This window comes from Necator americanus, chromosome II (assembly GCF_031761385.1).
Source record: "Necator americanus strain Aroian chromosome II, whole genome shotgun sequence".
NCBI classification, from domain to species: Eukaryota; Metazoa; Nematoda; class Chromadorea; order Rhabditida; family Ancylostomatidae; genus Necator; species Necator americanus.
In genome coordinates, this window is record NC_087372.1 from 32,886,265 (window position 1) to 32,909,515 (window position 23,251).

Consider the following 23,251-nt stretch of genomic DNA (forward strand, 5'->3'; position numbering starts at 1 on the left):
TCCAGGGTTCTGAAAAATCATGAACCGACGCGGCTATCGACTCATCATGCTTTACGAATTTGAATTGGGACACTCCGCGCCAGAAGTATTCTCGTAACCTTAGCGGAGTTTTGGGTCAGGCTGTCCTTGCGGACGGAATAGTAGAGCTCTGATTTGAAAAATTTGCTTTTAGTTATTTCGATCTCGATTAATCGCTCGATAATGATCTGGAGCGAGCCGTGGAAGCAAATCCTGGGACTAACACACGTACGTTAACAGAAGACCTGGGCGTACATAATACTACAGTAGTTAGACGTTTGGCGGAAATTGACAAGATGAAGAAGATGTCAATTTGGGTGCCTCACGAGCTGACTGAAGAGCAGCGTCTGGCACTTTACGTCACCTGTTCTAACTCTTTGATTCGGTAAATAATAAGCCCTTTCTTAGTTGTATTATAACTGTAGATGAAAAGTGGGTTCTTTACGATAATAAGAAACGTGGATTGGTGCGGATAGCTAAGGATGCCCCTCCAAACACTTTCCCCAAACCCGATCTTGACCCAAAAAAAGTTGTGGTTATAGTTTGGTTGTGCTGTAAGGGTTAAATCCACTACAGCTTGATGCAACGTGACCAGACAATTACAGCAGAGTCCTACTGCTGTGATTATGATTGTGAACATATGTATGAAAAGTTGCAAAACTTGTGGCCGACAGTGGTGAAAAGAGGGAGTCCGATTCTGCTGCAAGAAAACGCAAGGCCACAACTGCACAAATCAGCCGCAAAAATTAACCCATTTGAGTACAGAAGTTGTCTCTCACCCACCGTATTCTCTAGACCTTTCCCCAACAGACTATCACTTTTCTCGACCTCTTGATTCACATTTGTGTCAGCGACAGTTCACTAATTCAGACGTTTTTGAAAGTGTTTTCCATAATTTTGTTGATTCCTGTAATCAACGGCTCAAATTTATTACTTTTTCGTTGGAAACGATGTGTAGATTCTGATTTTAGCTGCGATTAGTAAAGTTGTGTTTAAGCTGAGTTAAAGCAATTTGAAGTATGCGGTCCGTTTCCGAAATTAATTACGCACCAATCTAATACATACATGCACACTAAGCGTCTGAGCTGAGTCGAACTTATAGATACTGACATAAATTCCTGATGAATTTGTCAATGTCGCAACCATGATTGCTGAAATCATCATTTTTCAAGTGCTGGTATGTTGTTTGAGTCGTCCTTTTTTTTCTTGTAACTTTTTCTTCACTTTTTCTTGTAAGTCAATCCAAGACGGATAATTTAGGCGAGAGGAAGAGGAAAAACAAACGAAAAGGACGTTTAAATGTGCATTTTATAGCAAAAAGATGACAATGTTTCGAGTGTTCAAAGCTCTAATGATATTCAGATTCTAATAACCACCTTTTACTCAATACATTTCTAACGAGAATTCGTAACGAAGAAGCTCCACCCTTCGAACGATCACCACAATTCCACATATTTTCCTCATCTCTCTTCTTATGTTGCAGCTTTTCAAGGGGTTTGATTTGCGTCGGATACATGTCAGCTACAATCAGCTGTAATTGTGAAACTATGAAAGTTAATGAAGTCTTGTGAGACAGGTGGAAAATTGTGTGTGTGTCTTAGTTGGTGCCGCAGCGCTGTTAAACTATCCGAAAATTCTGAGCATGTTTAAGTGTGTTCGCCTTATTCTTTGCAGTTTTCCCAGTTTTAGTGTTGAGGAAATTTTAAAAGCCTTCCTAACTACTGTTACCTTCATCATTGTTGGCGATGTCAGCTAACGTTAGGTATATTTGGGTCAGAACTCTGCTCAACTTGAAGCTCGGTTGCGTTGTTGCGTAAGGGGCTGCGTTCGAAGTGCCGCAGTGGTTAAAATTGACGTGGGACTATCGCAAACTGTAGCGATGTGGCGCAACAGCAAGGGTCCCCCTCGATCGTAACCACTATGCTCCGCCACGCCGCTTCGAGCGCAACCGCTTACGGAAACTGGACCGTTTCATGTTGTTTTGACCCTACTATAGCTCCATTTTTAACAAATATTGATTGTAGACTGATCGACCAAAGCCATTAGCTAGGATTTGTCCAAGCTGCATATCGAAATCGCCTAATGCTGCAGAGCACATCGCAGACCCAACATACTTTCTTTTTTTCTCTTCAAACGATGAAAACAGAATTCACTCAGTCGAACCTGCGCTATAATTTCTGTTACTTTGTTGTCACCCACCTTGCTCTCCGGATTTGGTCCGATGCGACTTCTTCCTATTTTTGAACTTGAAATAAACAATTACGGGAAGGAAATCTCGTTGAATGAAGAAGTCATCATCATCATTAGCGAGTATTTTGCAGACCGTGAGAGTTCTTTTCTTAGAGCACTGAAAACGTAGCTTTAATGGAGATTATACTCAAATAATTGATTGATTTTCCTTTTTGATTTTCTTTAAACCTGGGCTAACCCCAGTTCACGCAATTATTCATCGTCTTTATCCATATGTCGTTCTTAATTCTCAGCAGAAGAAGCGAAATCTGGCAGTTGTGGGCGTAGTCTCCCGTGATCAAGAGCGGTTGAGGTATTAGATTGGGGAGTAAGTTAGTAGAGTTTTATATTATCCTTTATTTTATAATGATTTGTTTGCTTTCTGGTAAAGTGTTTATATTGTTTGAAAGAGCTCTGTTTGCTTCACAAAAATTTGATAACTGTCTCCATCTGCGACTTTCGATAAACATAGGCTTGTTGATGTTTCAATAACTGTTTTCTTTAATTGAGCCGGACACGAGGTTGTTACAATCCTTTATTCGTGGCTAACGTTTCGGCAATATCGCCTTCTTCAGAGCCTGAAAGGGTGAAATCGAATGTGATTGATCCGATCAAACGCCTTATCGGTCCAACAAAGAAAGTCCTACGTTTATTGTTGGGCCTCATAGCTACCAGTAGAAGATAACGTACCTTAGGATCAGCTGACAATCCTGTCACTGCTAGATACCTGTTGTGAGGTTACTAGCGCAGTCAAATATCAGTATTAAAGAGGGCGCGTGTTCACGAGGCATTCCTCCTTGCGATTCATCTTTGAGCCCTTAGAGTCCAAAAAGCCTCCAGAGCCTTGCGCGCTGCAATCCTAGGTTCGCGCGCCAAAATCATGATCTTAACTTCAAAATCTTATGTTATAGCACCGCACCCTATGACCACCTAATGCAGTGGAGTCACATGATTTCCTTTTGCCGTCCAGGTGTTCTTTGATTCAAATACTTAGTGGTGCGCATGCGCTGCATGTTCCGGCCGTTTGTTGCGGTAATTGGGAAGAAATGAGCAAGATACCACCCTCTTCTGCAATCTACGACGCCGCGTAGTCTTTAGCCATCGGAAATCCATACCATCCCAGATTCGTGGGATGATGCCTTTAAATTTCGCAGACTATGTCTGTGCAGGAGGCATACCTAAAACACCTTCTTCGTACATGTCGCAAGTGTCCCGAGCGGCTGCGCCAGCTTTTTGTCCTCAGTGAAAAGCGAAGAAAAGTAGGTGCCGAAAGTGCTGATTTCTGCCTACTGGATATTCCATTCCTAAAGCTTAAGATTAGGTAAGTAATTTTAAAACACAATCATTATATTTTTGTGAAGCAAACAGAGCTCTTTCAAATAATATAAACATTTTAACAAAAAGCAAGCAAATCATTATGAAATAAAATATGATATAGAACTCTAAGAACTTATTCTCTAAATTAATAGTTTCGAGCTGCTACAGTATATGGTGTCAGGTAGAACGTTGATACAGTCGGGTCAAAACGACATGAAACACGGACATTTGCGCAAGCGGCTGCGCTCAAAGCGGAGCGGTGGAGCGTAGCGGTTGGGATCGTGTAAGGATCCAAGCTACCGCCACCCATCTCTGCAGTTCCCCATGGTCCCACCTCGATTCCAACCGCTGTCTCCACCACACCGCTTCCGAGCGCGGCCGCTTGCGCAACGGTTCGCGCTTCATGTCGTTTTGACCCAAGTATATCTTAGTTGATATCTTGCATATACAAGCATAATTACTAGCATGAAGGGGTTTCTTTACGAGCCCATTCTAATCATGCGCAGCTGTTAATATGAACACATGGTTCCTTGTCCATGGATGCCCGGCTGCGTGTTTGTTATCTGGTGAGGGTTCTAACGAATACAAACACACTGGTTGATGCAATGCTTGTTAGAAGCTGGTTTCGGATAGCTTTCTCGGGGATTTTTTTAGCAAAAACGTTGTTGATCTCATCAAACCCGAAAGTTCATAGAACGTTTCTCTTTACTCTTCCTTTTTGTTGATTTTTAATAGTATATTACAGTCAGAACAGAAGAAGTAACGTCAGTAAGAGGTCCACCAGAGACTGCACGATCGATGTTCGCTACCGCCTTAGCCCAAACCGAGGCCGATCCCTCTTGGAGGGAGTCAAGCGTTGTTTTGGGACACGAAAATTACAAATAGGATCTCTGGCGGCCTCCAACGTTGCTGCGACGGTTCTCCATTGTTGCCAACTAAATGTATTCAAAATTTCGTGTGTTTCGAAAAAGTAAAGTCGTAAATTAGCTGAGGAACAAATCGCAAAGGTGAAATTTCGCGTTAGTTGACAGAAGGGTGATTCGTGATGAAACACCATATAGGAGGGGAAGCTAATGTGCTGAAATCTTGTTGAAATACTGGTATTGAAATACTTCACTTTTATTCTATTCCATTTTTACTCTAGAGTCTATGAAGTGTCTTTAAATTTTGATTCAAGCGCATAATACAACAAAAAAGGAGAAGAATCAAGCGCAATTACAGAACAACGACGAAAAAACACGAAATAATCATCCTTTGATTTAGAAAATGCGATAATGGGACGACGCAGGTTCCACACCCCGCTGAGTCAAGTTTTTTCAAAAGTGAAATTTGGAACCACTTCTGGAAGATGAAGAATTCAATTATACGTATTTTTCAACAGTTTAAAACCTTATTTATTAGATGCTGGATCTGGAAGATCGCGAATAACGTTGTGACAAGAGGACCAAACGAAATATTTTAAGCAATTTTACAGAGAAGAAGGCTTGCCTCACAAAATATTGGTACCGCAGTTTTTCTCACCTCCAAGTCTTTTTGGAATTTAGATGGAAGATTGGAGAAGATGGAAAAATGGCACTTTTTTTCCATCTTTCTGGAAGATTTAGAAAGACGGCGAGGCCCTGTAAATGTGGCTTCTGAAACAGAAAATCCTCGGCTACAACATCGGCGTGCGAACAAAAATCGAATTTTGGCAAGTTTCCCATTTCTGACACAAGAGATGGCGTTTCTAAAAAAAACAACCTATCTATTCCGATAGAGGGACTAAGGAAACCCTCATGTGCAGAATTTCTCCTTTACGTGCCGTCTGGTTTCCTCAAAATTTACGTACCGACTGGTTCTCTCAAAAGTTAGATGGAAGGTTCCACAAAAAGTCGAAACATTTCTAATTTTTCCCATCTAAATCCAAAAAAAAACTAAGTGTTTGCAAAAAGCAGCTGCACGAGTGTTTTGTAGCGCAGACCTTCTTTTCTGAAAATTTACTTGAAATATTTCTCTAGGTCCTCCTATCACGAAGTTATTTGCGATCTTCCACACCTCGTAACAATTTGCGCAAAATCTGGGGTTTTCAGACAATTAAATTCTACTTGATCCCCGTTTACAGTGCTGAAAACTATAACTGAATTCTTCATCTTTTGGGAGCGGTTTCAAGTTTCTATTTCTTCTGCAAAAATTTGGCTCGGCGGAGTTTTGAACCTACGCGGTCCCATTGTCACGTTCTCTACACGTTGTACATCTTCGAAACAAAGTGTTGAGGCTTCTATGTCACAGGCCTGCGCCTGAAAGTTAATGTAATATTTTGTAATGTATGTAATTATCCAAAATTATTTAATGTTATATTTTGTAATTATTTTATACTACGTAATATTTTGTCCTAATTATCCTATAATCACCATTGCCTATCGCACATTGCCTTACGACCCCTCTCCCTTGTAACCCCTCACTTTACGATCCTCGATGGGAAAATCCCATCACACGCTTGACCCTGCTCCGGCGTGGGATAGCGTAGTACCAAACTTGTCAAGGAGGACAAAAACACTGACTTGACACATCGGCTAACCCTCGCAAGTCATTGTTTAGGCCTCTTTTTTCCTCCTCTTTTCTCGTTTTTCCTACCTTTTTTTCATAAAACCTCAACGATTCTCAATTTCAGGCAAACTCTTTGGCACATCCCATTCAAAGTGATACAGCAGAGACTTCGTTTATTTTATGTAACATTTTAATTAATATATTTTTCACAATGATAGCCCCATCGGCAATGGATTTCTGGTTTAAGTAACTTGAGTTTAAAACTTCTAAATGCTACGAAGCAACAATGAGCCTAAATACTATCGTTATCCAGAGAATCATCAGAATTTCTTATTAATAAAGGCCTCTCTGACGGTTTTTTTCTCTGCTTGCACAAGAGCCTTTATGTTGCAGCAGAAGTGCCATTGTCACGAAAAAAAAATCCGATGAAAACTCCGAAGCAGGAAATTGCGCACATTTTCGGTGCGCACGTACAAAGTGGATCTTTAGATGCCTCACTGGGAACCCTTACTTCGAGTCTCGATTTTCGATTAGGGATTTTCGAGGGACCTCTGCCCTTTCTTTCGTCCTTGCAGTCAACAATAAGGAAATCTATCGTGATTCCTATTTTTCTTCGCACATTATACCAGCCGCCCAATTTATTCTTATTGTTTGGCCGTTGTTGTTTGTTTACGTCAAACGACTCATCATCGATGTTGATGCTTCGAAACATTTATGGTTGTACAAACAAATGAATAACATAGTTCCCATTTATTCCGCCACAAGTGTTTCTTGGTTGGGCTGATATTTCGTGTAAATCTAAACGTCTGCTGATATTTCGCTTTGAGCTTTGCTCGCTTCTGGATGTTTCCGTTCGCAATTAAGAGATGTTTCTTGGTGGGTTGTGACATCGTGCTTGTGAACAAATAAGGTCTGTTAGCCTAATTGTTAAGAAAAGCTTCAACATTCTGACTTAATCTGTGTTGTTACCCCCAAACATCTGTTTCTTCCTTGTTTTTTTTTTTCGTTGTTGCTCAAATTTCTCGTGGAACTGAACTCGTGGTTAGATAAAAAGATCATTTGGTGGCTGTAAAATCCTAAACGAAAATGTTTCGGATATGTGGTAGGCTGAAAAGAGAAAAAAAAGAATTTCTTTCCGCACTAAACTTTTATAAATTTTCGATGACGTAAGCAGAAATTAGAACCGTCAACTTCCAAAAGATTAGAGGTTAGTTTTTCCCAGTTCAAATGGAAATTACTCGGAAATTACATTTCAGATGGTTTATTATTGTTGTAAAAAATGAAGGCGATGCGGTTGCGGTAAATGAGGAAATTGAAACGATACTGCTTGACATAAGTAATGATAAGAAAAATCGGAAAATTTTCTGCTTCTCCTCCTAATCCCAACCTTTTTATCTTAATCTAAAAATCGTTTGTTTTTATTTCAATAACCATGTGAGAGAGAGAAATGGTGGCGCAGGTGTGATTTGTTATGATTGCCTATTTAGTATTGACGATGTTGTGAAAAACAACGAAATTATTCTTCGTTGCTCAGATTTTCGTTTTTTTTTCTCAGCGTGCATATCGCCAATTCTGTCAATGTCATACGTATCCTCAGGTAATGTATTTTTTGAAGGCATCACTCCACGAATCTGAGGTGGTACGGATTTCAGGTGGAGTATTCGTATACGGGATAGTAAATTATGGAGGGGGGGGAGGGGGGTTATCCGTCCATTTCTTCCTAATTCCCGTAAAAACCGCCCGGAAGATACGGCTTCAGGCGTTCTGGCGCACTATTTTCTCCAAAAAGTTCGACGCCAGCCTTGTGCACGCGCCGCATCTTCCGGGCCGTTTTTTACGGCAATTAGGAAGAAATGGACGGAATCACCCCCCTCTCCCTAGTCTCCCATCCCGTATACGAATACTCCACCTGAAATCTGTACCACCCCAGATTCGTGAGGTGATGCTTTTAAGATAAAGTTAAAAAACTCTGAAGTACTTGCACTTTTTTGTCTTCGAGAAAAATGTTCAAATCGCATTCTGTTTCATGATTTAGAGAGAAATAGGAAAATAAGTAAGAAGAAATAAAGAAAATAAATCAAAAAATAAATAATATGTATGAAATAAATAAGCAATATATATAAATAAGTAAAAAATAAAAAAATAAGTAAGTAAGATTATCGGTGTTTGCGCGCCACATTCTATACCGATAATCGGTACTTCCGTAGCAGAACTATGTACGCTCCGGAAATGTTTCCATTGTCGCAATTCGTTCGCTTCCGGACTGCTCAAAAGACAATTTTTTTCGTTTCATCCATACAAGGTGTCCTATGCGGAATGTTCTAATACATCACTTCCACTATGTATGTGCATCATTTTTGATTTGATTTGTTTACGTTATGTCGTAAACAACGAGGTACGCTACAGTAATGGACCACAGTATTTGTACGAATTCGAATTCACGGTATGGTCCCGCAGAAGTAATTGCATAAACGACACGACATAACCCCCAAATCCCTACGGATTTGCTGCATAGTCTTTGCTTAGTGAACATCTGGCTTTGATATTTTTGAAGCAGATTTGCCAGCTTACTGTAAAATCCTTCCTGTTCGATGTTGTTGGATTATATTTCTCTTTCCTCGTTTTCATATGTTTTGGAACGTTTTTCTTATTTTATTGGGAATAATTATTTCCTGGCGGGTCCAATATTAGTTCACCACTTAGATTTTGGTTTCTTATCAATCAAGCATGTTTCTTTTCTGTGTGAGTACCGCTTTTTTAATTTTCCTTATCGGAGAGAAATTGGAAGAACGATGTTAATTCCGAAGAAAAAGAAGAGAAAAAACACTTATTCAATGGAAAAAATAATAATATTAGTGATCTAACGATTTTTGCCCACTCCTTGCATCCAACAAAATCAGGGTTCTTGATTAGGAATCAACATAAACCAAGTTAGAAGTACTTGTTCAATCTTCATCTGCGACTTTCGCTAAAACCTCGGCATGGTGGCGTTCCGGTATTTGTTTTCTTTAATTGAGCCGGACACGAGGTTGTTACAATCCTTTATTCCTGGCTAAGGTTTTCCGCAATACCGCCTTCTTCAGAGCCTGAAAGGGTGAAATCGAACGTGATTTATCCGTTCGAATCTCCTATTCTTCCAACAAAAAAGCCCTAAGTTTACTGTTTTCTCAGCAAACTTGGAGCTCACTTTGTTTCCCAACTTTTCAGGCTTCGAAGAAGACGAAGATGCAGAAACGTTAGCCATGAATAAACGGTAATAACAACCTCATGTCCGGCTTAAATGAATCACCCCACAAATCTGGAGTGGTGCGAGTTTCAGGAGGGTTATGCCTATACGAGGTCGTAGTCATTGTGGAGAAGAGGGTGACTCCGTCTATTTCTTCCTAATTCCCGTGAAAAAACCGCCTGGAAATTGCGGCCCGTGCAAAAGGCTGGCGCGCTCCAATCGAACTCGTCGTGGAAAGTAGCCCCCCGCATCTTCCGGGCTGTTTTTTACGGCAGTTAGGGAGAAATGGACGGAATCCCATCCGTTTCTGCAATCTACGATCCCCTATAACCTTTGACCATCAGAAATCCATATCACCTCAGCTTTGTGGGGTTTGCGTTTAATTCAACAAAGCAAAAACTCGTTCAGTGTTGTTAGAAACACGGACGAAGACTTCCGCAAGGGTTTGTTTGTAGATTCTATGTATTTATTATTCATTTATTATCCCACTAGACCGTAAGATGGTTTTTTTGTACTCGATCACTGAAGCAGGTGAAATATGTAGCTCATATCAAGAACTGACGTTGTTACTTTTTTTTCACGTCGAGTGAATATGATTTCCGCGTCATTTCTGTTACGTGTCATACCATCTGTTATCAAAAACGAAATCCTTCTTCAGGCCATTTGTATACAGAAATACAAATGAAACTGTTAGAACTACTTTTTTTGGAACTTCCTTCAATCCTTCAAAACTTTGCGAAAACTTAAAGGCAGCATACCACGAATCTGTGGTGGTGCAGATTTCAGCTGGAGTATTCGTATACGGGATGGGAGACTATGGAGATGGGAGTGATTCCGTCCTTTTCTTCCTAATTGCCGTAAAAACGGCCCGGAAGGTACGGTTTCGGGTGATCTGGCGCAAAATTTTCTACAAGGAGTTCGACTGGAGCGCGCCAGCCTTGTGCACACGCCGCATTTCCGGGTCGTTTTTTTTACGACAATTAGGAAGAAGTGGACGGAATCACCCACCTCTCCATAATCTACTATCCCGTATACGAATACTCCACCTGAAATCCGTACCACCTCAGATTCGTGGAGTGATGCCTTTAAGATAGAAAGTAGCAAAATGTAGCAGCTATATGCTTAAAAGCAGCTTTTTTTCAAATAATGTGCAAAATATTATTAAAATAACTCACTCCCCTTCACTTCATTTCACTCGCTGAAATGTGCAGCACATTTTTAACTTAATTACCTTTCTCACAGCATCTGTCTACGTCCATGATACCCCGTAATTTAAAATCATGATCATGATTACAACATAACGTGCAGACTTTGTGGAATTCTTCCATATTTCACTCGCTTATCACGACCTATATACGTAGAATATTTGCCATCTATATGTATTGTTGGAAATATTCTTATTTATTTTCTATCAAGTTTTCTTTTAACCTCCATGAATACCAAGAAAAGAATTCCCCAATTAATCGATAATTTTACTCTAAGAAACAACATAACTACCAAGTTCTACAAAGTGTTCTTTTAACCTCCATGAATACCATGAAAATAATTTTCTAATTAATCGATAATTTTATTCTAAGAAACAATATAACCTCTCTTTAGACCTATATTTTTGCATTTTTATCTAGAATTTCGAACAGAGTTACAAGATCATGCTTTTCATTTCCACTGAAAAGTGCCAACATCGGTATCTTAGCCGTTGCTATGAGAACAATAAAGTCATACGAGCATTTCAAAACTACCTATTGAAGTTAAGAATATTTTGAAGAAATTAAATTTATTGCGTTTCAACCGAGCTATGCATTTTTTTTTCGAAACTTCCATAATGTCCATGAAATGAGAAGTAGACATTTCAAGTACAAAGAAAGAGCCGTGAAGTGTTCCTCAAATCAATACAGTAATACAATGCAAGGTGCATTTTTCTAGTGTGTGTGTGTGTTTTTTTTTTCCAAGAATTGTTGTTACCTAGACGCTTGGAACACTTTGTTCTCTTTTCAGAACGAAACTATGCGCTTCTTGCCATACGCATACATACGATCTCATCGTTTTAAAACTCGGCTGAAGAGTTTTTTTTTGCAGAAAACTGTGTGTGGCAATCAGATCGCAATTGCCCGCAAAGGTACAAAATTCGTCACTTTAATCTTAAGGATTACGCTAATTTGGTAAATGAATTTACAAACATTTCACATTCTTTTTCTTTAGGTGCTATTAATTTTCTAAATGGATCTATTCTCTGCAAAACAGTGGATCATCTCCTTGTGCCGCCCTTCCTGTGATAAGATGGCATTAATTTAGCCATACTATTATCTTTTTAATTCAGTAGAGTACCTGTTCACGGAATTTCGTTGCTTTTTTTCAAGTGAATAAGTAAGGAAAACGTTTGGACTGGACAGCACAGGGCTATAAATCTTCTAAGATACTGGAAACTTATGCATGAAGCATGACAGATGATCGTTCCGGAAATGTACATACTGTACTATACTGGACATTTTTTAAAAATATTCTTAATTATGAGCCGTTGGAATTATTATAATAATTATTATAATTGGAAGTATCTTAATAATTATAATTAATAATGACTTTTACAATTATAATTATTATAATAATATTAATCATAGTTATTAGCGTCTCTTTCATCACTGCTGAACATTGAGGATCCTGTACGTTTTTTACGGGAATTTTACCGAAAATTTGTCTACATAGTTTTTCACGTACTTGTTCATCTGTTTAGTTTTCTTTTCTTTATAAGTCTCGGTAATTTTTAAGTAGTCAATTCAAAATTACGATTACCATTCTATTACCTGTGATTTTTTCTGTTAGTTTTGAAAAAAAGACGCTACGTCTAAGCTATTTCATCCGTATTTTATGCTTCCATTTTTCATTTATAATTTTCCTAGAAAAGGGAATGCTGGCTGAACGACAGGGGGAAGGGGTTGTGCTTGCTTGGGGCTTTTTGGTGAAGTATTCACGTATTTACTGTGTTTTATCTATCTTTTTCTCCTTTACTCTCGTTTCTGGAAACTAACATCAAGGATTTGGTCGAGATATTTCGTGCTGCTCATTTCGACGCTTACTACTCGCTTAAAGTCATCAACCCACGAATCTGAGGTGGTACGGATTTCAGGTGGACTATTCTTATACGGGATCGTAGATTATGGAGAGGGGGGTGGTTCCGTCCATTTCTTGCTAATTGGCGTAAAAAACGGCCCGGAAGATGCGGCGTGTGCACACGGCTGGCGCGCTCCAATCGAACTATAGAAAGTAACGCGCAGGAACGATCGAAGCCGTATCGTCCGGGCCGTTTTTTTACGACAATTAGGAAGAAAGAAGGAATCACTCTCCTCCCCATAATCTACTGCGTCGTATACGAATAGTCCACCTGAAATCCGTATCGCCTCAGATTCGTGGGGTGATGCCTTTAAGAGGTACATATAGCCGAGCATTTCAGCGAGTATGTACTTACCCTCACATAGCATTGCAGCAATTCAGCCGGGAATTTTTCATTCGAAAAGAAACATGTCCAGGAACATAGAATCGACACAGAATCGAATTAACAACAATAGAGGCTTAACTACGCAACACGAGAAAAAAAAACACGTCAATGGTGCCAAAATCCCTCACAAATTGTCCGCTGATTCAGTCGGAGTCCATTTTAATGCATTCTTCACTCATTTTTTCTTTTCTCCATATCCTTATATGGTTACTAATAATTTAAAAAATTCAAAATCAACTCTAGCATTTGTTTTTGAAGTTCGAAATTTTTTTCTCGCATTATTTCTTTGGGGTAAAAAAAAATGTTTATGCAGTGAACTGAAGTAAGAAATAGGTGCGTTGCTGATCCAGGTGGAAAATTTTTGATATCTTTCACTCATAACACTACAACAAAGCGAATCGTTTGTATTTTAGCAACCTTTTCTATCTCAAAATTCGAAAAACGATATCAGTTTGAAAACAAAGAATAGGAAGAAAAAAAAGATATTTATTTCGGTGGAAAATAGTAATATTTCTTTTCTTTTCGTTCTTTTCTTTTGTATACCTCACGAGGTCAGTGTTCTATAGCAATAAAATGATTATTCGCCGCAAAACTATTTATTGTCTTAATCCAAGAGCACAAAAAAAAACAGAAAATCACCTTCGATTTTGATGTTTGGCGTCACAAACGTTTTTCTCCACTTTCAGCTGGTAATCAAGCAAACAGTGCCCCGATGCATGTTTTCTGACAGTTTTTCAACGAAGATAATTTCCTGGAAGCTCCTTTTGATTGAATTGGAAAATCTTCCATCCAAGCTTAACTGCTGAACTTTATTCATTTTCTGCAGCGCTTTCATTTAGCTTGAGCTTACAAAAAAGCGCGCGTTTCCGCGCTTCATACTCTCACTACAGTCGCTAGGTCCGTCTGATCCAGAAAGTCGTAGTAAGCATTTTCAAGAATTTTTAAATACTTTTTCCTAATTTCCATATATATAAAAATTAAAATAAGATGATATTTTGTTCTTTCTTCTCTGCAATCTACATTCCTTATTTTTTCCCTATATTTTGTTGAATATTTTTTTAGCATCGGGGCAAGCGTTGCGTGTTCGGCAAGAGACCCAATGTGAGCGTACGGTCGATGATTTGAGACCGCTCTAGTGCCAACCAAACCTTTCATCTCTCCCTCGAAAAACACAAAAACTGAATAAATACATCGGCCTAGCTAACTATACCAGTAAGAAACCACATTACTTCGGTTATCGTTGGAATTTCCTGGTGGCTTGCTTCTTTCTACTTTGACAACCACAAATATCCCTCACTTCTTGTACCCAACCTCGTATTTTTTCGCAACTTAATTAGTAGGTTATAGATGATATTGTTAAATTAAACGTTATGGGCGGGTGTAGCGCCGTCGGTAAGAGGGCCGCACGGTCGATGGTTCGGCACCGCCCCAGTGCCAACCAAGCCTTTCACTTGTCTGGGGAGGTAAAAACACTTAATTGACCATCGGCCGGCCACCGCAAGTCATTGTATAGGCCAACACGCGTTCCAGAACTTCAACGATTATGAATTCCAGTAAAAAGCGTTAGCGCATCCCAAGCCCGGTTGATACGTCAAAGACTTTAACCCTCATTTTTTTTCTGTTAGCACTATTTATATTTCAAATGCTTTACTCCCTTATTTTAATCTGAAGACATGTATTTGACCTATTTCTTTTTTTTAAGCTGTAAAGGTTCAAAAATTTCTCGCACTTACCTGATTTAATCACTATTTCCTTTCAAAAAATGGATTTCTAGTCTTGCTCCTTCTTCCTGGCTTGTTTGAATCGTTTCTCTCTGCGTACCCCACTTTTACGCACGTCAGCGTTTGGAAACAATTTGAAATTTTGTTTGCTTCCATTGCTTTGAGTTATTTTACTTAGTTTTTTTTTTGATGCTTCAAATCTAGCTCTTTTTTTTTGAAATATAATTAATTCACCCATTACGAAGTAATTGAAAAACGTGAGTCTATAAAAGTACGTAGCTAGACTAGGATAACTAGAGTACTCCAAAACTCTAGAAAGAATTTTTTTCACTTTTGAACTCAATGACTTTTCTTATTCTTATCTCTTGTTTAATAATTCACTTCCATAATTCTACGACTTGTTTCCAAAAAATTTTGTGATTAATTTTTGAGTTGTATCGCTAACCACAGTGAGTTTAATGAGAAATCAAAGAAATCTTGATCTCCGGTTTATATAAACTTGAATTCTAATTTTCACTCCTTTTACAGTAGATCCTTTATTTATGCTATAGACTCACCTTCTTAAATTGTCCTTCTTAAATTTGGTATTGAATAAACTACAACAGGTTACTGTAGAAGTAGGAGCAATTGCAATTATTGCGAGTCCTTCCTTCCATTGAAAATACACTTTATATTAAGTTTATAAGTTGTTAAGTTTATTCAAAAGTTTATAAGTTATAAGTTAAGTTCATTTGTTAGTTGTTTCAGTAACCACAGAGCGTTTAGTGAGAAATCAAAGAAATCCTGATCTCCAGTTTATATAGACTTAAACTCTAATTTTAACGTCTTTTACAGTAGATATTTTATTTATTTTATAGACTCACATTTTCTCCATAGAATTTCTCTACTCCTTTAGTTTTACGCGAATTCAGAAATGGAGTCTTTGATCCCAATTATTCCTTGATGTTTTTTCTTTATCCCTACATGTGACGTGTAGGTTCTGCTAGATTCACATTTTCGAGTAAAGTGCTTCCTAAATTTGCTATAGAATAAACTACAACAGGTTACTGTAGAAGTACATTTACTATTATTGCAAGTCCTCCTTTCCATTGAATATACACTTTATAATTGATTATTCTACTCTTCAGAACGGTGGAAACACAAATTGCTATATCTTAGTTGTTCTCCTCAGTTAAATTGAGTATTTAGATTTTTTATGCTAATGAATGAAATAGAATTGCGCGGAAGTAAAAGGAATTCGCCGGACCATTTCATTTTTTAAAGAGTTTTCCGCGAAAATTCGCAACTAAATTATGCCCAATTTCCCTAACTATTACGGATTTGCGTCAAATTATAAAAAAATGCACAGCTGGAAATCCGGGACATTACTATGTGAACGAGACGAATTTTGCAAGTAGCTCAGTTTTGCTGAACTGCTATTACAAGAAATGAAAATTACCATATTACAGCATTTCAAAAAATTACCACTGATCTAGGATCTTCGTGAAAATCGCGAGAGTCAAAGTGAAAACATTTCTTATAAATTTTTTCCTTAACACTTTTTTTGGAGAAAAACAGGCATGGTTTTTTTCTTGAATAGCGACTATTTATTCGCGTGGGTAGCCACTTTGATGTGCTTCATAGGGAAGCATAGCCCTCACAGGTAATAAAATATGTTATTATTTTTATATTGTAATTATATATTATAGGACCATAAAAATAACAAGAATAAATAAAGAGAGAGAATAAATTAAGATAAGAAAGAGAATAAGAGAAAGAATAAATTTATGGAAACGTGCTCTCCAAAAGTGAATGTGGTCCTTTTTTGCAGCAAATTTTCTCCACATAAGTAATGTCTGTTTTATTCTAAAAAAAGGATGTTGGTTGCGTTATTTTAAGATAAGGAAGGAAATGTTAAAGGATTATGACATCCAATGTATGACGCGCTCTCGTTAACAAGTATCACACGAATGTGTTGACGAGAAAACTGTGACCAAAATCCCAACCGAACTTTGATTACCGTAATTTTCCATTTTCAGGATGACAGAGTTGTTTGATTAAATGAGTAGAGAAGTACAAGATTTCAGCGAGAATAAAGGTAGCGAAAGTTAATGAAAAAAAAAGAAATGAAATGAAACGAGAACACGGAATTGATATGAATGACTTTCATTCCACTACATCAATGACTATGAGTTATAGTATTTATATTTGTTTAATTATTGTAGTTATATTAATTTAATTAATTAGACTGGATTAGAATTGACTAGATTAATTTATATGTACCGTACACAAAAAAAATTGAAAAAAATGAAAAAAATTGAAAATTACACGTGGTTAAAGCAAAATGATTTCTATCCCTAAGGCTTTAAAGCCATTTCTTTTCTATCATCTGAACATTCACATTAAATTCTTCACAAAACAACAGTTTCACACAAAGTAAATGACTTGGAAAACAGTCAAAATTCTAACTCTTATTTTTCAAAGTTTCGTTAGATGATATCTTAGCAGACGAGAGTTACGATAGGCTAGGATAGGATTGTCATGAACACAAGTTAGGCACATATTCCTTGAACAACTCTACATATATCATTACACCTTGGATTTATGATCGTCCTCTTTTGGTAATTCCTTGACTGACATAGTCGCCTCCTGATCCTACTTTAAAGGCATCACCCCACGAATCCGGGGTGGTGCGAGTTTCAGGTGGGTTATGCCTGTACGAGGTCGTATGGTATTATGGGTAGGAGGGTGATTCCGCTTCAGTCGTATAATAATTTCGTAATTTGAAATTTTAAATGCGTATGTTCTCTCTTTCGCCACAAGGTTCTATTGAAAGGAAAACGAGAGGGCGTGAGTTCAGCGTCGAGATTTATTTGTGTAGTGGTTAAGCAGTAAAAGAGATTAGCAGGAGTTATTGGATCCCACAAAGTTGACAAAGGGCGAAACGAGTACAAGTCCAAAGAAAGGAAAAAAATGGAACTAGCACTTTGGAGTAGATGAAATGGCGACCGAGTAGAAGACGTAGCTCCCGTGCACTACAAAAGTTTATTGAGAAAAAGGAAAAGAAAGCTTGCGCTTGCTTCAAATTACAAATTTGTGCCTTTGCAAAAGGCAGTAGATCTGGCGTATTTTCGCGCCTACCCACCGCTCCCATATTTTTCTTAAAGGCATCACCTCACGAATCTGAGGTGGTACGGATTTCAGGTGAACTATTCGTATACAGGATCGTAGATTATGAACAGAAGGGTGATCCCGTCCATTTCTTCCCGATTGCCGTAAAAAAACGGTCCGGAAAATACGGCTTCAAGCGTTCCGGTGCGCTGTTTTCTACAACGAGTCCGATTGGAGCGCGCCAGCCTTGTGCACGCGCCGCATCTTTCGGGCCGTTTTTTTACGGCAATTAGGAAGAAATGGACGGAATCACCCCCTCTCCATAATCTACTATCCTGTATAAGAATACTCCACCTGGAACTCCGTACCACCTCAGATTCGTGCGGTGATGCCTTTAATGAAGAATTGAAGAATAGTCTCTGTACTACTCTCAGTATCAATTTTGTTATTTTTATTTATTATTGTTTATTTTATTATTATTATTGTTTTATTATTATTATTAGTTTATTTTATCATTTTTATTGTTCTCTGTCGAATGAAATTCTGCTTCTGTACTGAGGCACAAGAAGTACTTGCTAACAGGAACATTTTTTTGCGCTCCCTGTTCTTTCGGTCAAATTTTTGTCCTTGTCTTAACTTCTCAATGTTAGTCAACTGAGGAGCCTTAAGAGATGCTAATCTAAGGTGGATAGATTAGGTGGAGGCGAAACGATCTACCTTCCCATTTCTGGATTCTATTCTTTTTCTTAGTGACGTTTTACATCACAGAATCTAATGTATATCTGCATACGTAGCTCAGATCTTTAAAGAATAGAATGAAGTGACATACAGTGGAGGAGAAACTAGACCAGCACCTAGTTTTCCAGTCTCAAAATCCACTAGATAATGAGTTTTGTAATAACTTTATATATTTATATTTTGTAATAACTAGATAATTTGTATATTATATTTTATATTTTATATTATTGTTATTTTTCATTCTATATTTTGCAATAGCCAGATAATTCAATAATAATTTTTTTTAGTAATTATGGCGAATAGAACTAGAACTGGGTTAGAATAGAAGTGCTATCCGAGATAGGGCGCGAATTCCGCGAATAATCGAACATTTCGATTGCTGTCGCAAAATAGTGCGTCCATAACTATGAATAAGTGTTCTCATTTCCTGCTAAGCAGATCAGAACTGAGCAGGAAGACGAACATTCAAGTTTACCTCCGTTTCCATCCACTAATAAATCATCGGCCGCGTATTGCGTGCCGTGTATCATTCAACTCACACGTATGTACGTACCTCCCACTGCTTAAAGCCACATCCTCATCATCGTAACATCCAGTCGGTGCGTTGTTCCACATTTAAGAAACTTCCCATTCTCATCAGCTTTTCCCAATCCGTTGATTTTGTTCTTTTTTTCCTATCTATCACTCATTCTGATTTTCATGATTTTCCCGTGTCCGAAAAAATTTTACAAGCAGAAGAAAAAAACACAAAAAAAACAACAAATTACAAGCACGAAATGGCTCAAAAGGATCCATTCTCATAATGATTTTATAGGATTTAATCGGGTATTATCGTACCTTGATCGTTCCCGAAATCGGAATGATTATGTGACCGAATGCTTAAGAGGTTTATCTCGTCCATTACCGCTAATTACTAACCTTATGACTCTGTGATAAAAGCGATTTAAGTACCGCGAGTTTTAGTGACTTTTATGTTCAAGCTGTCAACATCCATTTTAAGTGATTAGCACCAAGTCCTACCTGTAAACAACAGCCTGCAGGTGTTATTCTGGAAACACAAGGAAATCTTTTCCACATGGATTATTTTCTTTTTCAATATTACTTGCTTAAGTAGGGAATTATTGACTTAGCAACAGTGGTGTTAGAGTTAGAGTAAAGCCATTTATCCTTGGTGATAGCAGGATCTCTCCGTATAAAATCGTTCCCTCGTTTCCTCTGAACCAAGATCCTGGCACTACTCGATCCTCTATAGAACTTCACGTTCTGTTCGCTTGTTGCTCCTCGTACGCATTTTTCCTTTTCCTGTTTTTAATTGTTTCTTTTTTCCTGAACAGAAAAACCATGAACATGCAGTGCTTCGTCGCCTTTTGCATTGTCTGCTTCGCGATGGTCACGGCGGGATTCGACGAAAACTCTGTAGATGACTTTTTTCACTTAACCTACACTTAATATGTACAAGCGTTGATGGTTTCTGTTTCAGAATGAAATCTATGAGCCTCAAGTAGCTGGCGAGGATAATAGCCTCTTCAGGAGCCTCAGGTGGGCTTCTATCATCCCAAATAATGTTACTTTTGATCAAGCAAGAATGAATGGAAATACCAGACTCATATATAATAAAAAGAAGATCATACACGTTCAAAAATCATCTTAGACGTAAACAAAGAGAAAATCAAGTACGTTCAAAAAATCCGAGGAGAAAAAGGGGAGGGATTTATCGATATCCACGTAAAGAAATATACAGTATTTGTGTCATGAACGCAAACCATGCTATACGATATTATGCAGACAAAGAAGAACGCTTGGAATGTTCCATAAAATTTTCATAAATTTTCCACATAAAACTTGAAATTTCTATCCCGAATAAACTGACTTTAAGATACAGGGCTAACTATTAAACACGTAAATGCAGAAAAATCCGAATTTTTACGTAAAAATTATGACCCTATTATCAGCTATCGAAAAAAAACTGTCACATGGGACCATACGACCCACTGGTGGGTCCTACCCAAAAAAAAATAAAACGTGCGCTTGTTCCTCTCGCGGTAAATTTAAAGGCATCACCCCACGACTCTGATGTGGTACAGATTTCAGGTGGAGAATTCGTATACGAGATGGTAGATTATGGAGAGGTGGTGATTCCGTCCATTTCTTCCTAATTGCCGTAAAAAACGGCCCGGAAGATGCGGCGCGTGCACAAGGCTGGTGCGCTCCAGTCGAACTCCTTGTAGAAAATAGTGCGCCAGAACGCCCGAAGCTGTACCACCCCCCTCTCCATAATCTACGATCCCGTATACGAATACTCCACCTGAAATCCGTACCACCTCAGATTCGTTGGGTGATGCCTTTAAAAACCTGCTTTGTCATAAATGTGTTAATACTGAATATTGTTACTTGATGATTTTTCGGATCATAACCGCTATTCCGCCGATAAAATGCTTGCGTAAGTTACCAGTTAGTTATTTTCCTTAGCAGTTCGCGGTAGACCATACAGCAAGTAGGAAGGACCACAAAATACTTAGATGGTTTAGGAGATGAATAGGGTTTGTGGAATTTTGCGGCAATCGAGAAGTGTTGAATGTGACACACATGGATACAGTATTTTCGTAACTATATTGCATAAATCAAATTGCATAAATTAATTTAATTTAAATTAAATTAAACTGTGATCAGAGTAAATAAAGCGGCATGAAACGAGTTACTTACATATAAGCAGTCAACGATCTAACGACTAACGATCGTACTGTACTGGATCAGATATTACTGTCTGGAAAAATTTCCCTCTTTTTACCAGATATCGGGGAAAATTCTCCTTTGTTTATTTTGATATGTAATAATTCACTTTTTGAAACGCTCAAAATTTTGAAAGTCGTGAATTAATAATTTCCGCCATTTTGCTATTGTTGTTCAGGTCAAATGGTAAACCGACGTTTATCCGATTTGGAAAACGAGCTCAGCCGAGTTTCATTCGATTCGGCCGAGCACAACCGTCGTTCATCAGATTCGGAAGGGAAGCAACAGCGTGACACCATCGTATCCGTTAACCGTACCCTCGTAATCAAACCTATAATATAATCGCTATGCATCTCATTTGCCTCCTGTCTTGATGATCTCATTGGGTGATTAATACACGTCTATACTGTTTGCCATGAAATTGATATATTTAGTGAAAATTCGAATAGAATTGTTTATTAGCTCGAAAAATCTGAAAAACACTTTGTTGAGTTTTCTTTTTTTTGTACGATGGTGGCGTGGAAATGAAGCAGAACGCACACACAGCTATCTTTTATTAAGGTGCTCTTCGGTTGAGTTTATAGAGAAAATAATCAAAAGCTCTCATTTCATACGGAGAAAGGTGATGGAAGCCAATCACTTGAGGGCTGAAGTTTTTTGCACCCTGAAAACGATCGTCTCATCCATCAAATGGCTAAATTTGCGTGTAGGTCGAGAAAGTTTATGGTTATGTGACCGTTGATGCCAGCCCATATCATAAATCAACATCTGCTGAACTTCATACCTTCAACGGAGGGTAATAGGCATATTTTCTAGCAAATGGATCCCTATACATCCTGAGTTGTTCAGTTGGATGAAAGTGGTGGAATCTGAAATAACTGCCGTTAGATCTTTACGGAAGAGGCGAGGTGAACATAATGACAAACATGAACGATGAACATGAAAAATCAGAATTCTCTGGATCGATTGATTTAATAACAAGAAAATCAATACGATATTTTTTATTGAGAGTTCTACACGATGTACTTTTGGAAACTCAGCGAAACGCGCTGATCTCATCAGAAAAATCACATCCTAGATTGTCATTCCCACAGTCCCAGTTTCCCTATCGTTAAATTTGTTGAGTTACATTTTTTTCTTCCAAGATATTATTTTTAAGAACTAAAAAAGAAGTGTAGAAATATGTCAGGAGCACTCAAAGGCAGCGTATCAAAAAAGGAGAAAAAATCTAGAAAAGGGAAAAAATTTACTCGGTTAGAGTTTTTGTAGGAAAATTCGGAGTTTGAAGTTTAGACTACAAGTATGAGCGTGGCTCCGCACGATTCCCCCTAATCGTCCTGAGAAACAGCGTGGAAATCTTCTTAGTTCCTATACATTAGAACGCGTCCCTATCACCAGCCTATTCATTGGTTTTACTTGAACAGGCTGCTGAGGAAACCTAATTGATTTTTGACCGCTCTCTTGTGGACGCGTCGCGTGCACGTGCATGATGGCGCGTTCTGACGTACCTTGTAAGAGTCATGGCCTTTTCCCAAGCCGTATTTTTTTTATCACGATTAGGGGGAACCGATCGGAGTCATATTCATATTCTAGAACCCGAACTCTATATTGTTCCACATTGACCCTAATATCGTCAGTTTCGTCGTACACTACATTTAACATACAACACAATGCTTGTTTTGATTTTCGGCGATATACGAAGACAAGAACGTTTATGGTTGCTAAGCGAATAAGTATATATGTTCTCGGAAAGGTATAATATGCGAGTTAGTAAGAAACCGCAAAAAAAGTCTAAGAAACTATGAAACTGCTGCTCTATTCACCTGTCTGATCCATTTTCATCTCTAGTGTCTTCAGGATATATCCCAGCAGCAGCCAAACATCTTCCCATCTGAAAATGTAAAAATTGATTTCGAAAAAAAAAAAACCAAAACGGGAACGGTAACGGGACAGAGGAAACATCGAAAACACTAAATAAAGGCATCACCCCACGAATCAGGGTTGGTGCGGGTTTCAGGTGGGTCATGCCTATAAGGGGTCGTAAATTATGGGAGGGGAGGAAGATTCCGTCCACTTCTTCCTAATTGCCGTAAAAAGCGGCCTGGAAGATGCGGCTTCGTGCGTTCCGGCGCGCTATTTTCTACGAGTTCGATTGTAGCGCGCCAG

General features: G+C 38.3%; 2 protein-coding genes across 4 annotated transcripts in view; one reads left to right on the forward strand and one right to left on the reverse strand.

The window, feature by feature from the left end:
- Positions 1-19,696: 19,696 nt before the first annotated feature.
- On the forward strand, positions 19,697-21,378 carry RB195_020215 (uncharacterized protein; the record flags this gene model as incomplete). 2 transcript variants are annotated; one of them, XM_064188431.1, is made up of 3 exons in its annotated part: positions 19,697-19,771; positions 19,836-19,894; positions 21,264-21,378. In XM_064188431.1, 3 exons carry the CDS (start codon positions 19,697-19,699, stop codon positions 21,376-21,378), a joined length of 249 nt encoding a protein of 82 aa, XP_064044312.1. The 2 variants fall into 2 exon arrangements, with proteins under 2 accessions (XP_064044312.1, XP_064044313.1); XM_064188432.1 differs by having other exon boundaries at positions 19,742-19,771.
- A 263-nt stretch (positions 21,379-21,641) lies between these two features.
- RB195_020216 (uncharacterized protein) overlaps positions 21,642-23,251 on the reverse strand; it is a gene marked incomplete at both ends in the record, with an annotated part of 29,448 nt that continues 27,838 nt past the window's right edge. The window contains 3 exons of one of the 2 annotated variants that reach the window (XM_064188434.1): positions 21,642-21,749; positions 21,870-21,954; positions 22,909-22,976. In XM_064188434.1, coding sequence (XP_064044314.1) covers positions 21,642-21,749; positions 21,870-21,954; positions 22,909-22,976 — 261 coding nt within the window. Of the gene's footprint in view, positions 21,750-21,869; positions 21,955-22,904; positions 22,977-23,251 lie in introns of those variants that run through there. The other variant, XM_064188433.1, reaches the window with a different exon arrangement.